General features: G+C 45.6%; 1 protein-coding gene across 2 annotated transcripts in view; it reads left to right on the top strand.

The window, feature by feature from the left end:
- Ogdh (oxoglutarate dehydrogenase Nc73EF) overlaps positions 1-16,920 on the top strand; it is a 179,391-nt gene that overhangs the window by 34,617 nt on the left and 127,854 nt on the right. For both annotated transcript variants that reach the window (XM_037413353.2, XM_075880061.1), the window contains one exon: positions 13,561-13,715. In XM_037413353.2, coding sequence (XP_037269250.2) covers positions 13,561-13,715 — 155 coding nt within the window. The remainder of the gene's footprint in view (positions 1-13,560; positions 13,716-16,920) is intronic.

The raw sequence follows: 16,920 nt of genomic DNA, 5'->3' as shown, positions 1-16,920 counted from the left end.
AATGGTCGCTTCATCTACAAAGAACCTACATATCCTTTGTATATTTTCTTAAGGTGAAAGCAGACAAGAAGCACCCCTAATACTCCACTATTAATGATTTGTCGAGCTCTATTCTGTTTCAAAACAGGCCTTCGATGAGGCAGCCCTTCTCAGTTCGCCTGAAGGGTCTAGCTGAGGAAACTGGAGTAACACTTGAACACAGTTTAATGGCTCCTGTAGTATACCCGCCACCGTGGCAGTGGCAGAAAATAGACTGCGATGTGTCTTTCCTAGAAGTTACAAAACATGCACCTATTGCCCATATCCGAAACTACTTCCTGGAACTTCAACACAAATACACACGTCCTGCGTTCTTTACAGATGCCTTCAAGTCTAACTCCTTTGTGTCCTACGCTGCTGTCGGACCATTCTTTTCGGATGCTGGCCCTCTACATCCAGGCACAAGTATCTTCACAGCGGAAGCTTACGCGATACTTGTGGCGGCTAAACACATCAAGCAATCATAAATTCAAAAAGCAGTAATCTATACGGACTCTCTCAGTGTGGTCTGCAGTCTGCACAATCAGTCTGCACAATCTTAAAAAACAAAAAAACCCTGTCCTCGTCTCACTTTACTCAATTTTATGCACACTCTACACACTCAAACAATATGTTGTTGTGTGCTGGGTGCCAGGGCACCGTGAGATCCAAGGCAACGTGATGGCGGATCAGCTTGCTACATCCGTCCACGAAATCAGTGCCACTACACCCATATCGATCCCACCCCTTGATCTCAAGCCGTGTCTCAAACGAAAGCTCGGGGACTACTGGCAGAGCAAGTAGGATAAACAGACACAAAACAAGCTACACGTTATCGAGCCACACCTTGGCCATTGGCCACCAGTATCAAAATCTAGTATAACAGAGGTAACACTAACAAGGCTCGGGATAGGACACACATACATGACACACTCATATCTTTTGTCCGGTGGCGATCCACCATTGTGTGACAGATGTGGTGAGGGATTAACAGTTCTTCACATGTTAATCCAGTGCAAACAACTAGAAACGCTAAGAAAAATACATTTTCCATTACCCTACCAACAACATATACCTTTACACCCTGCAATGTTACCGCTTTTTAGTCATAAATCATTGTTAGCGTTTTTAAAAGAAATTCATAGTTTTCACATCGTATACCCGGGCATTCTGTAACACGACCTCTCCAGAGAGGTTTTCACTGCTGTGGCTACACAACAAAGCACTTTTCTCACAGCCCTTGGAGCAAGGGTATGAACGAGTGAGGCACTTGTGCTAATGCCATACATGTCCACCATCGTTTTTATTATCACAAACTTTTGTCATCTATTGGCACTACACACACCTTTCACGGCATGGTCATGATTTTATTACTTGTATGTTTTTACCCGCCTTACCGCGAGGAATTTTATGGCCCTTATACAGCCGCTTATCACAATCATTGTCCATATTTTAGTAAAATGAACTGGCGCTCTTTGGCCGTGAAATGGCCCTTACGCCACAAAACATCAAACATCATCAGGTCCTGTTTTTAGGTCGCTTCTTTACGTTGACATTGGTGGGCTGACGTCGCATACTATACGCTCTTCGTCAGAACTTCGTTAAATGCTAGCTACATCTAGAAAAACAGACTAGAAATGTCTCATCTCCTGATTATATTCTGCATTTCAAACGGTACCTCATTAAGAGCGTTGCACGTGACATTACTCTACTTGGCATGTGCAAGTTGTGTGTTCTGTTGTATAGCATGGAGGAGGAGTACTTTGGTTTGGGCTAGCTGCTTCGTATCATTTTGAAAGGGAAGTGCAAAGACAAAGAGAAAAGAAAGATGTCACTTTTTGTCTCTGTCTTTCTTTTCCGTGTGTCTTTGCGCTGCGCTTTGTAAATCAGTGTAACGAATGAAAGCTGAGAAACATAATAAAACACGCAAACGAAATCTCAACTTGTTTTTATTCTTATTTTTGTTTTGAATAGCCTCGAGATTCTATTCTTGAGTCCGCCTCGGTAAACCAATCGTTATAGGGTTACTGCTAACCCAATCGTTACTGCTAACCCAAACGCCGCGGGTTCGATTGTGGCCGCGGCGGTCACATCCAGATGAAGGCAAAAAAGTAGATGCCCGTGTACTGCGCGATGTCAGTCCACGTTAAAGAACACCAGGTGGTCAAAACTTGCGGATACCTCCGCTACGGCGTCCCTTATAATCATATCGTGAATTTTTACCTCAAATCACACATACTACTACTACTACTACTACTACTACTACTACTACTACTACTACTACTACTACTACTACTACTACTACTACTACCCTATTTCGCTTGCGTTCGTCTTCTCGTCGTTCCTGCATCGTGCCTTTGCCAACCCTGACAATGCTTAGCTTGTGTTTGGTGCGTAGTCTCTGACCACAGTTTCAGCGGAGCGATGTGGTGTATCGCGGTCAATATACATGATCCTTGCCAGCCTCTACTAAAGTACACACACTGACTGATCCATCCCACATAAACTGGTAATACACGACAGAGAGTGCCGAAACGACACATCGATGGCGTACGCCCATGAGTAGGCTGGGGCACATCATGCGCGCGTGACCTTGCTTACGCATTTTGTTCTTTGTGCGTGTTCGTCATGTGATTCTCCAGCCCTGATACTGAAGAGAACAGGAATGAATGAGGCTCGCGATGGCTACATTAGACGAACGGCAAGGGATTCAACATTGCTTCTTCGCATCATGCTTTGGTGGCTCGTTTGAACCAATTTGAGAAATGACCGTGGTAGAATGCTTTTCATTGCGCACACAAGAACTTCTAGTGTCTAACTACAACTTATTATGTCACCTAGAGAGGGACGCTTAAAAAGTAAATTACAAACAAAACAAAAGTCACGTGCACATCGCATTTTTATTCTGAAGCATTGCAGCAGATTGACAACAATATCAAAGAAAACACGCCTTCATTGACACAACACACTTTGTTCTCTTTATAAGCCATTTCATTCTGCAATGAAACTTACAAAAACGAATTACGGTATTACAAAAATTATATCTGATGCGACATGCAAAGAGATACATTCATTTTCGAATGAAAGTTTTCTCATATGCTCGACATAGGAGCTTTATTCTAACCGCAGTTTATTTCAACACGATGATAGTAATTCCCATCCTAGTTCATTTTTCATATTGTTACAACTGTCATTTTTGAGTAATGGCTTGGAACAAACCTTGGAGCCCTGTTCTGCATTTTTTCATGTTTGTCACTTAAAGACATATGACAAGGAATCTCATTCGGAACACGCATATTCAACTATTTCAACCATACAACTATATTCAACCATACAGTGAATGTATGCTAAATACACCGTTGATTGTAAACATGCCGGCGCCCGTCTCGGGCTTTGCTCTATAAAGTATAACGATTTGGCGACCTTCGCCACCAACAACAGCATTCCACGAGTGGCCCTTCATGGTTTTCTATTCGTCCACCAGGTACTTGCGGCTGCCCAGAAAAACCTGCTCTTCCTTTTACACCGCAACACCCAGGTTTTCAGGGCTGTTCTTCAGTTCCTTCAGGGCACTGGACAGTCGTCTGTAGAAGGCGGTGGCCGCGTCCTCTGCCATAGACATCACTTTTATTTTCTTACCCCATTTTTGATTGTCTCTCTTCTTTCCCCTGCAGACGCGGAGATGTTCCTCCACTTAGAACTGCGGAAATACCGTCTTTTTCACTCCTCATGCTCCTCCTCCAATTGCTCGCAGCATGTCAGCTATAGCTGTCTTTGCTGCACGTTATATTGTTTGGAAATATCAATGGTGTCTTTTTTACCTGAATAACTGTTCCACACTATGCTAGAGCACAAAATTTAATATTGAATAATGCTCATATATGCGCTCATTTGGAAGATAGGCACTTATAGGCATTTAGACACAAACACCCAAAATAGGCATTTACAGGCACGATAAAAACGTCATAAAAGCCCTTTTTAACTTCTAATTCATGCTCATATATCAAAATGGAACGATAGGAACGCAAGGAACAAAATAGGCATTTGCCTATAATCCGGTCTCTAGTGATCAGGATTGCAGACGGGAGGACTTGCACGCTTTTTCCTGCTGCTCAACAAAATGTCGAAAGTGTGACCGCTTGGCTTGAGCGTAATCCGTGCGTAAGGTGCTGCGTTGCAGAGTGCTTGCTCATAGCTCTTGACCACCTGCCAGCCAACTTGCCACTTCGGGTGTCCCGGTATTTGGTTGTGTAGATGGTGAATATTTCGTGGGCGGCGGTCACGGCTACATGCGCGCGAAACTGTTTTCGCGAAGCCGACTTCGTCGACGTCGGGCTCGATGTCGAGCCTGAAGCTTCCGAACAGGATCACTTTAGCGGCGATTTGTGGCAGCGCGCCCTCGACTCCGACATGGGAGAGTGGGTAGAACATCTGTTGGGATAGTTTCATTAAGGCTGATTATGTTGACACCGCAGAACCGTGCACGGATTAGGGCATTGTGGATGAAGTACGTGGCACGAGCGATTTGGAGGAATCGATTTGCGAGAACGACGAAACCTTGGAGCCAGTCCCTCATGCAGCTATGCCACGGACCTCGGCGAACAAGCATGCTGCTGTTTGAAATAAACTACAGACTGCCCTTATCGCTTCTGCTCTTCGAAACACGTGCATCACTGACTTGTTTGGGCAAAAAAAGTTTGTGTTTTCACTTGCAACTTTTTTAAAAGCTGTGTTTCATTTACTACGAACTTCGGGATACAGCGAATGGATGCCGCGTTAGGCCCAGGTTCGTTATAAGCGGGCTCGATTGTATTTACCCCTGCCCCCACGGCAAATCTGTCGTTTACAACGAATGACATTAGGTGACTTAGGTAGTCATTTTATCTTACTCTGGACACGTCGAAAAGAATTGTAAATTTAAAATGATGACCATGACCTTAGCCCTCCTGATCTATGTCTTTGGGAGAAATAAGTCTATTAAAGCTTGCATGAACCATGTGTATCCTCCAAAATAATTCTTTACTAGTAAAAAGCTGCTCCAATAATATATATGTAGTGGTTTTACATAACTTGCCTCAGCTGCATGACACAAACGCAGACAAGCTGAGAGCCAATCAAAAACCAACACGGTCGACGATATTTCAGAGTGTGGTTCATGGCGTGGTTATAGTCAGCTGAAGCATGAGAGAACAACTGACGCTTCGGCTACAAAAATGAGTGGACAGCAGCAATTTCATGTAGTTACCACCACGGGCGTAGCCAGGGGAGGGGGGTAAAAATGTTAATTTAGCTTGCATGTATATGTATGTACACCTATACATGTACATGCACAAACATACAAAAAGTATCATTGAACCCCCTTTCGAAAACATTTCTGGCTATGCTGCTGGTCACCAATACATGTGCAATCGGAAGAACAACACCAGCAAATACAGGCGGGGACGACGACTGAGCACGAATGAAACATGGCTGGCATCCAGCCGCTACGGTTGAGAGTAGCTTTCTTCTAGAAACTCCTGCGCATTCTATTATGTCCATATACCAGTCATAAGTTAATCTAACTAAAAATAAGATATTTACAAATTGAGAAGGTTACCGATACATTAGCCAATAGGTATCTTTCTAAAAGGTCCCTGGCGTCGAGACTACGCATTCGGTCCAAAATGGAATGCGAATGTGTTTCGAGAACTCATTCAACAGAAAATGTTGTTTTCATCGAATGAGATTAGTTTTGTTTGTGCGGCACCAAAGAAATGACATTACAAACAAATGACATTCACTGTAAATATTATTAGATTGATTTGCCATGTGACAGGGGTATTGTTCCACGTTCTATTCTGGACTTACATTTTGCTTGCTTGTTTGGGGTACAACATACTAAAAAATTATCAAAAATTGATATTACAAAAAGGAGTCCATGGATACCTTGAAAACTACAGGGATAGACTTTAAAATTTAAGACTCCATAATTTATTCAATAAACACACTATGCTGAAAGCTAACCATGTATAATGTTAATACTGTGTGGTTTGCGCTGTCTGGCCAAAGATGGGAGGCAGCCGCTGGTGTGAACTCGGAAAATGTTTAGAGTGCAGTCAGCTTTTAATGGTGTAGCACATGACTCAACCAAACGCTCGAGCGCCATCCATGTCTACATCCATCGCCGTGCTGGGTGCATACCGCACATGTCCGCTTCCTCCCAGTTTGTCACAGAGTGTCCTTTCAGCTTGTCTATGGCCGCTTCTGTAGGCCATATGATGACCACGCGCACATGCACTGCGCAGCACATGTTGATATTGTCTAGTGGTGGTATTTCACTGTATAAAAACCAGCCAACTGTATGCACAAAAATAGCCTAAATCAAAATGTCACTGTTTGCTACACAATGAAGCAATTCCCAAATACAGATTTCTTTGTGGTAGACAGAGTTTAAACTACCAGGCTCCTCAAATATTTGTCTAAGCTTATCTGATTTTGGTACTTTATTGAAGTAATTTGGGAAAATGCGTATTATAATAAGTGAAATGCAATATGCATGATGTATATCGTACTTGCTCTCGTAATGAACGCACTCTCGTGATATATGCATCCCCAACTTCAGTCATCAAAATTTGTATTTTCCTCCGACGTAATTAATGCACTTTTTCTACATTCATTCACTGCAGTCCCATAAACCGACAGACGACGCTTCCTTGCACGTCGATCTTTCTTGTTCTTTATGATATGACAACTGTCACACAGGCCCCGTTAATTAGGGAGGCGATCGCCGGGCTAATTCCAAGGGCCGAGGTATCGGCCCCCCGAACCGCACCACGAAAGCGTGGACAATTTAGAAGTGGTCCTTTTTGGCGCGCCAGCGGACGCCGGCTGTGGCCCAAACAACAAGTCAGAGCCGAGAGTTGATAAACCAACAAAATTATATTTTCAATAATGGCAGATCAGAAAAACAATACACAAATATGCTCACTCCACAATAGCTGAGTACAATATGTCACCAATCAAACAACGTACTACCCAGTACAATCAGCCACACTCGAAACAACGGACACAGACAACAATTCGCACTACAATGCAGTCGCATGCATTTAACAACCAAGACACTTAAAGACTAAAGAGATAGAAAACCTATTCAGTCCAAAGTCCTTGGAACAAAAGTCTGAATGATACTCTTCCGAGAATCACTCACTCAAAGTCCAGCGTTGTTGTCGTTCCGCTGCCCCCTGAAGTTTCTCTTCCAGGAAACCTCGCGTCTTCAATTGGCCACTCTTCAAGCTTCAACTTCTTCGCCGGAAACACGTCGGCTTCACACACGCAGCTGTTGCCACGCGTCTTCGCTCGATAGCGGTAAACTCACGCTCTTGCCTGTAGCTCGAGCCTTCACCCCTCAGGTGGAAATCCTCTTCATCTCCTGCTTCGTCCCTACGGACAAAACCTTCGCCGACTACACGGCGGAATCCCTACGCACTCTGGCGCTAACTTCCGTCTTCTCCTGCTCTCTCGTCTCGGCCGCTCAATTAAATACCTTCCGCGGCACATTCCAGAAAGTTCTCGTCATTTCGTCGGCGCGATACGCAGCGAAGGCTGGGGAGAGATGAGACGGTTCGAATGCCCTCCGCGTCGGATGACTCAACTCGGTCTGACCACGCCTATTTCCTTCTGGAACTTTCCAGCGCTTGCTCGGCCGCCGTTGTGTGGTGAGGAGGTTCGTCGGCGAAGCCACGCTTCCGAGGGGAGAGCGCGCGCCCGGAAAGCCTTGGATGTTTGTTTTCTTTTTTTTTTTCTTTTGACCTCCCGGCCTCTCTCCCGCGCGTTATCGCAAGAATTTGGCGGCGCGCCCATTTTTAGCGCTCGTTCTGTGACACTGCCCCCCACTTTAAGAATATTATCTCATAATATTCAAAACCACACAAACGAGCACGAACAGTCACCACACACTCTGAAAGACTGTAACACAAACCGTCGCCCCTGACACTTCACATTCGCAATAGATCACTCAATACAATCGTACATTGTAATTCCATTCCACAACACATGAAATATAGCCACAGGTACATGACTACAACACTTCATCACACATTCCAAACAATACAAACGTACAAAGTTCTCTCATTACAACAATTATACAACACTATACATCACATCACAGCACAGACACTTCGACACTTGTGACACAGGATAACACAACATCAACACAACATATGGCACTCAACACTGCCAAACACATTCGGATTCGACTTCAGCACTTATCCTGTGTACTTTGAGCGGCGCTTGCGCCCTTTCTTGCGGTGCTCGCTCGATCTCTTCTTGTTTTTCCTTGTTCTTTTTCGGCGAGCCTTTTCCAACGACGGTATCTGAGGCGGCGTCTCAGCCATCGTTGTCGCTTCCGACACCGTTAACGGGTCATAACTTTCAACGGGTCCTGTCTGTTTATTTACCAGCTTGATCATGTTTCTACATTTTGCCCGGCCGGCCAACTCCGTCTCCTTTACACTGTCGGTCGGTTGAGGTCGTGCCGACGTAAGTCCAGTTGCTCGGCCCGTGAACTCATTCAACTCGATCATCTTCTCATTCACGGTCCCTTGTACCGCGGCTTCACCTTGGGCTCTAGTGAGATCCGTCAGGGGGGGTTCCTCCCTTGTATCTCGCGGTCGCTGGGTTGGCGAGGGCCCTATCTTAGTGTCTTCTCCTAAACATTCTGGATCATTCGGTCCTCGCGCCCCGTCGATGTTTCCGATGACAAGGTCGTACAGGGGGGTCGTCATGCATAAAGCAGTAACCTTCCCGCTGAAGTACGGGGTTTCAACCTCGATTTCTGCTTCGGAAAGCATCCGAACTGTACGGTCAATTAGGCAAACCGGTTTCATTTTGCCTGTTAACTCACCTTCCCGTACCAAATTTTTCCGCACAATAACAGTGGAACTGCCGGTATCTCTTAACACCGTAACCTTTTTGCCCGCAACTTTTCCAGGCAGCGCTGGCATTCCCTTCGTGACACCGGTTGGCTGTTTTGACATTACAGCACCCACAATAGGAATTTTCTCCCCATTTTTCAACTCTACGAATCCATCAGTGACGGCATTATTATCAGATTTCGGTGCCGCTTGCACACAGGATACCTGGTGAGTTTGACTCGCCCCGTTTCGGCATGCGTCTGCTTTGTGCCCAGTCTGACCACACTTGAAACATTTTAATACCGTAGGGCTCGTAAAGTTAATACGACAGTGGCTCGCGCGATGACCCACTCGGTTACACAGGAAACATCTCGGAACACTCTCCGGTGCACGCTTCTTTGGTTCGGGTGCCAAATTTTTCGAGTCTTCGGGACACTCCTTCTTGACCTTGGCCAAATTAGTTTCACCTTGCGCTTCCAAGAATTGATCAGCCAATTCAAGCATTCCTTCAAGTGACTCAGCCTTCCTCTCTTTCAAGTACAGCGACAGGCTTGGGTGGCAACTAGTAAGAAATTGTTCTCTAATTAGGAGCTCTCTAAGCTCATCGTACTCCTGCGCTGTCCCTGAAAGTTCAATCCATCTGTCGAAATAATGGCTAAGTCGGGCGGCATACTGCGTAGCCGTCTCACCATCAGCTGGCTTTCCTGTCTGAAATCTGTCCTGGAATCCTTCAACAGTAAATCTAAATCGCTTCAGCAAAGCAGTTTTCACCCTCGCATAGTTGGCTGCATCGGTCGGCGTCAGCCTACCGTACACACTGAGCGCTTCACCACTCAAGCAAGTACTCAAAGCAGTTGCCCATTGATGTTCCGGCCAATTCTGGCTCTTCGCAATCGTCTCAAATCGGTGAAGGTACGCGTCAAGGTCGTCCTTCTTTTCCTCAAACGCGACGAGCAGCTTGCTTGGGTTCAAGCGGAAGCCATGATCTTCCCGTTCGCTGCTTTCAACTCTAGGTTGGACGGGAGTTTCACTTCGCTGTTGCAAACGGAGCCGCTCGAGTTCAATTTCGTGCTGCCGCTGCCGTTCCCTTTCAGCCATCTCCGCTTCTCTTTCTTCTTTCAGCTGTCGCTCCCTCGCTTCTCTTTCTTCTCTCGCCCTTTCGGCTGCCAACTTCTCTCTCTCCAGCTCCAACTTCAATTGCTGCTCTCTTTCTTCTTTCAGCTGTCGCTCCTTTGCCTCTCTTTCTTCTCTCGCCCTCTCAGCGGCCAGCTTTTCTTTCTCCAGCTCCAACTTCAATTGTTGCTCTCTTTCTTCTTTCAGCTGTCGCTCCTTTGCCTCTCTTTCTTCTTTCTCTCTCGCAGCTGCCAACCTCTCTCTCTCCAACTCAGCTGCTTTTTCTTTCTTGGCCCTCTCAGCTGCCAACCTTTCTCTCTCCACCGCCTCTTTCTCCTTCTGGCTTACCCACTTCCGTAGTTCGGCGCCAGAAAGCCCCATCTTCTCACCAAGAGCGACTAACTTTTCGAGATCCATTGTGTCTCGCAACTCGCAAATAAAACTTTGCCGCGTGCAAAAAGTATCTTCCTAAATCAGTCTATCGGAACACTCCCCTGCACTCGTTAACGAGAACACTGAACAACACACAAAATTGTTCCGATAGCACTATCAACAACTCGAGGCTCTTTCTCACTACTTTGGACACACTGTGCACCAAAAGGTCCTGTGTCGCGGACGCCAGATTAATTGTCACACAGGTCCCGTTAATTGGGGAGGCGATCGCCGGGCTAATGCCAAGGGCCGAGGTATCGGCCCCCCGAACCGCACCACGAAAGCGTGGACAATTTAGAAGTGGTCCTTTTTGGCGCGCCAGCGGACGCCGGCTGTGGCCCAAAGAACAAGTCAGAGCCGAGAGTTGATAAACCAACAAAATTATATTCTCAATAATGGCAGATCAGAAAAACAATACACAAATATGCTCACTCCACAATAGCTGAGTACAATATGTCACCGATCAAACAACGTACTACCCAGTACAATCAGCCACACTCGAAACAACGGACACAGACAACAATTCGCACTACAATGCAGTCGCATGCATTTAACAACCAAGACACTTAAAGACTAAAGAGATAGAAAACCCATTCAGTCCAAAGTCCTTGGAACAAAAGTCTGAATGATACTCTTCCGAGAATCACTCACTCAAAGTCCAGCGTTGTTGTCGTTCCGCTGCCCCCTAAAGTTTCTCTTCCAGGAAACCTCGCGTCTTCAATTGGCCACTCTTCAAGCTTCAACTTCTTCGCCGGAAACACGTCGGCTTCACACACGCAGCTGTTGCCACGCGTCTTCGCTCGATAGCGGTAAACTCACGCTCTTGCCTGTAGCTCGAGCCTTCACCCCTCAGGTGGAAATCCTCTTCATCTCTTGCTTCGTCCCTACGGACAAAACCTTCGCCGACTACACGGCGGAATCCCTACGCACTCTGGCGCTAACTTCCGTCTTCTCCTGCTCTCTCGTCTCGGCCGCTCGATTAAATACCTTCCGCGGCACATTCCAGAAAGTTCTCGTCATTTCGTCGGCGCGATACACAGCGAAGGCTGGGGAGAGGCGAGACGGTTCGAATGCCCTTCGCGTCGGATGACTCAACTCGGTCTGACCACGCCTATTTCCTTCTGGAACTTTCCAGCGCTTGCTCGGCCGCCGTTGTGGGGTGAGGAGGTTCGTCGGCGAAGCCACGCTTCCGAGGGGAGAGCGCGCGCCCGGGGAGCCTTGGATGTTTGTTTTCCTTTTTTTTTTCCTTTGACCTCGCGGTGTTTCTCCCGCCCGTTATCGCAAGAATTTGGCGGCGCCCCCATTTTTAGCGCTCGTTCTGTGACAACAACCTCCCACAATCGGTGTGCTACCTTTCTCTTCTTCTGCTGCCACCCGCAGTTCAATTTTCTTTCTGCCTACACTCGGCACATCTTGTCTTTTTTAATTATCCACGTGCCACAGCAGGGTTCGCGGACAGTGAAAGGGGAGAGACCTCGCGGCTCACAAGCACACATTGAGCAAAGGTCGAGAAACTACCTGCGCCACACCTGCGTCAACCAACGTTCACTTCTTGCAAATACGACACTCAAAGGCTCAAGCATATGCTTGCGGCTTTAAAGCAACGGCGACAAAATTTGCTGTTGCGAAGGGCCGTCTGTCGCATCGCAGGTTTCTTGAAAACCAGCAAATATCTCTTGTCGTCCAGAAAAAAAGGTGACAATTTGTGTAACATGGTAGCATCGCGGATCCTCGCTTTCGTTGCAATTCACTCTTCGTGCTTGTTATCCGTGTGTACTTCAAGGAACGCAAGATATAGGCTACCTTTTTTGCAGTAACATGTCAGCAGAGAGTCAGGCAGTGGCTGTATTTTACCGTTAATCTTGTTATCGGCGGTTTCTTTTGATGCTGCGGTGGTAGCTTGCTGCAATATCAGCGTCGTCATAGGGCAAGTTTGCCGCAGAGTTTGCGAAGTGCATCGTAGTGTCCAAATTACTCAAATTGCGTCCTAGCATCAACGCAGCGCTGGAGCCCCTCGAGACCACAGCAGATATCGCTGCTGCGGGTAAACAAAAGATTGTTAAAAAAAGAAAGCCATGAAACGGTTTCATGGAGTGCGCGGGGACAGATTGCAGGAGATGGTGCCATCAACCACCGTAGATGAGGAAAGTGTAACAAAGAAGCTGTTTCCAAACAGTGTATGCGTATGTCAATTGCAAAAGGTTAGACTACCCCTCCCCTTTTCTTTACCGCATTGTTTGCTCATTCCGAAAAAAATTTTCATAAAATCTTCCACGCATAATTGTTAAAAAAAAGAAAGCCATGAAACAGTTTCATGGAGTGCGCGGGGACAGCTTGCAGAAGATGATGCCATCAACCACCGTAGATGAGGAAAGTGTAACAAAGAAGCTGTTTACAAACAGTGTATGCGTATGTCAATTGCAAAAGGTTAGACTACCCCTCCCCTTTTTTTTACCGCATTGTTTGCTCATTCCGAAAAAAATTTTCATTAAATCTTCCTCGCATAATAAACGTGCTCCCCAATTTCGGTATGATTTTCCAGGAAAAAAGTGCATTCATTACGAGAATATATCTGGTATATATTGTATTATTCATGGTGTGACATACTGTTATGGTTTTTTTTTTTTGTAATGGATTGGTGCAATTGATTTATCTTTCCTGTGTTTTTATATCCAAAATGCAAAATTGTGTCTACAGATTCTTAGTAAATCTGTTCAACTGTTGTATAATGCGCATATTTCTTTTATATTTTGCACTTCTGATTCGGATTGATTTAGGTTACGTTTTTTCCCGTGTTGCTCATGTGGTATTATTTGATATGAAGTCTATAATACATTATGTACTAATTTTTATCGGTATTGCTGAATGCCAACATGAGTACATTCTCTTTGTCCGACCTTTGTAGCCTTTTGCTTCTGCTCCTTGTTTCTGTGATGAAAGCAAATAATCTTCAACCTTCAAGTAGAGCGAATGTAAATTTAACTGGAGAATTTCTTCGTAAAGTCCTCTCTGATTTCGGCAGTCCTGGCCAAAGTGTGCTTTCTCTATCTGAAGAATAGCAGATAAATATTTCACTGACTGTTGGTGCTTTCCTGTTGTGTTTCAGAACGTGTACTGCACAAGTATTGGGGTGGAATACATGTTCATCAATGACCTTGACCAGTGCAACTGGATCAGGGAGAAGTTTGAGTCGCCTGGTGTCATGCGACTTACCAAAGAGCGCAAGCGCCTGCTGCTGTCACGTGTTGTTCGATCCACCAAGTGAGTTGCCAACTCCCTGTCGTGTAAAAAAGAAGTAATAATAATTGCAGTCAAACCTTGATGTAGCAAAGTTCTTCCAATTACGTCAACAATGTAATAATATTGAAATGCAGCCTTTTATGCCAAATTGTAGTTACTGCCAAATTCTTTTTTTTTTTACATGAAAGGTACAGTCGATCCCAGATATGTCAAACTCGGATATATTGAATTATTAGCTATATTGCCACCAGCACGTTGAGAAATCCCCTTTAATTTTTCATGCAAAAGTATAGTACCGGTGCACCCTTATATTGAACTCCCGCATAGCGGGACGTCCGCTATATCGAGCGCTGCGCTGCACTGAAGCCCAAAAAGTGCACTTTCTCTAGCAAATATTGGTCGATTTTCAGCCGCATTCTGACAAGTTCTGATCCCTTTTCATGCACAGGTGACGAAAAGGCGACGTTATGCCATTGCGCTGATCGGGTTCATTGCACGACGCTTCTGAGTGCACCAGTGTGTTTGATCCGCGATCTGCAGGTCTTAACGCGCGGGCATAGTGTTTTTCAAAAAGACTCTATTGCCAAGGAAACCAAAATGAGAATGTGAAGGGACTCGGCGATCTCGCTGCAATGTTCGCAGTCGCTTCCTTGTTTGCTAGCGCATAATGGCATGCAAGCCTGAAAAGTATGGCCATTTAAATTTTCGTCACATATTTTTAGTGTTTTCGGTTTTAAAATGCACGTCACAGAGGCTGCGCTTTTTCTAGCTTTTCGCATCAAAGCAGCGGCTGCCAGCTGCAAAGCATTTAGTGACATCAATATCGCCAACATGCCGGCTGTGAGCACTCTGCGTTGTCTCGTGGTTTTTTGTGCCTTGTGGACTTGTGTATTTCTCGCCTCGTTCCTGATAAAACCTCATTCGGGTGTTGAACAGAATGTTGACCTTCATGTAGCGATGAAAATTATGACTGAATCAACGTCAAGTAAAGCACTGTCGTAAACTTTCCTTGCGGGCCAGGCAGGCCAAGTGACAACTTCGGGTGCGCCACGACTCATGACCACTGACAGCGCTGCCTCCGTGAATTCCACGACTTATCAGCGTTTGCGAGCATCATCTCGGTCAGTGAGCGACTTTATCAGCGCAGATCACGACGTAGCTGTTTCTGACTGCATCGATGCTGAAATTGTGACTGCCATTGCCGGTGCCGCACAAGTGTACCCGTGCGGTTATGAATATTCCAAGGTCTTCACCGCTAACCAACCTTTTGCTGTGCTACGAAGCTTGCATTGGCGTTCTGCGTTAATCAATGCTGTTGTGGCCAAAAGAGCTGAATTTGCTTATTTGAAAAGCTTCAATGATATTGAGGATGACTGCAACTTGTCGGCACGCAAAAACAAGTTTACGCACTGTTTTCATTTGTAATGAAGTGCGGCAACTTGCAGTACACGTGTTTTTCTTCATTATACTTTGAGTGAATTGTTATGTTAGCTCTTGTAATACACATATTTCGTATTTCGAATTATTGATACTATAGTCAAATCTAATTATTTTGAACATGCCTAATTAGAATTTTCGGTTAATTTGAACTCGCGATGAGGTCCAGCCAAAGCTATGTGTATTTCAATTGGCGAAAACGCCCGGTAATTCAAATGCCCGACCACTTCCGACGGTTAATTCGAACATGCCGCACTCCGAAAATGCTTTCAGCACACCCCGCCCGATCCCGCTGCGGCGCCTGCGACACCTCAACGCTGCCCACGAAGGAAACGAAAAGAAAAGAAAAGGCTGCGGTGGAATGTTTGCTCTCTTTCAAATGCCGATCTGCGACACGCCCGTGTCACGCTTCTCCCTTTTTCGTCACTGCCACGTAAAGACTCCAACGCCTCCTTCCAATGCCGCGCACAAAGAGAGGGAGGAAAAAAAAAGAAAGCCGTCGCTGGGTTGAATGATTGTTTAATTGAAGGAAAGGAAAACGCACTATCTTCTGCAGCCCTTGCCCTTTACGGGAGCATGGCTCTGCGCCTTGAGGAGGGGGGTGTCTTTCACGTGCCGATGCCACGCTTTTTTCTTGCTCTTCCCTGCCTTGTAATCCTTCTCCTTTCATCGACGTGTGCGAAGAGAGAAAAAAAAAAAAGGCTGCCGTGGAGTGTTGGTTTTCTCTGAAATTCTCTCCGCGTGGAGACGCTCCTCATTTCTTGTCATGTGCTGGCCATGCTGCGGCTGCGTAGCGGAGAGCAAGAGGCTCTGCTATGCAGCAGTCGTTGTTTTCGTCGTCTTTAGAAAGTGTAGGCGCTGGACATTTTCGCACGCAACTTCTCTTGCCAGGAGGATGCTGAAGCCGAAGTAGAAATGCTTTGCTAGCTGCGTGCGAAATTGATTTACTCGCTGCAAGGCAAACCTGTGCAGACGTGCATCACCGATTACTTCAATTAATAACGGATGTCCTGTGATTTGTGAATAAATGTAAGTCTTCTAAAACTTCCCCCTCGTGTGTTAGCTCAATGCACATGCGCCACTGCATGGAGAGCCCTCCGTTTATTTAGCTTTCATTAATTCGAACTTCTTTTAATTCGAACAAATTTTTGGGCCCCTTTGAGTTCGAATTATCGAGATCCGACTGTACATCGAACTATTTCACGATCCCCTTCGAGTTCGGTATATCCCGGATCGACTGTATTACACAAAAGATGCAAGAAATGTTCAAACAATTGGGCAGCATGAAAAACTCGACATAAATTTTAATTGAAAAGAGATCAATTTTATTGAATTCTAGAAACAGTGTCTGCATTTCCATTCGAAGACCTGCAAGCAAGTTCTCATCACCAAGGTCGTACAGCACACGGAAAGCTAAAAAAATGCAGGCCTAACTCGCTGTGGTAATGAATGTTAGGGAAAGACTTGAACACACTCTTATGCAGCAGCTCGCCATCAAAACCTTGAGAGTTGCCCAGACTGGTATGACACAGCTTGCCCTCACTCCATCCAATGAACACATGTCAGGAAGGAGTCGTTTCTCATGCCAGTTTATGTTGCAGTTTCAGTGCTCACAAAATCCCAGCCTAAATTATGGCATCTGTGTTTGTGGAGACTGTGTTTCTATTTTCAGCATTGTGCATGCGCATTAGTCTATTATTATTAAAAATGACCAGTGTGAAACGGGCTTTTCAGTATATAACAGGCCATTTTTCAATTATAGTTAAAGCAGTGATGCCATCAAAATATC

Source organism: Rhipicephalus microplus, chromosome X (genome assembly GCF_043290135.1).
Source record: "Rhipicephalus microplus isolate Deutch F79 chromosome X, USDA_Rmic, whole genome shotgun sequence".
NCBI lineage: Eukaryota > Metazoa > Arthropoda > Arachnida > Ixodida > Ixodidae > Rhipicephalus > Rhipicephalus microplus.
This window is presented reverse-complemented; position numbering and strand designations above follow the sequence as displayed.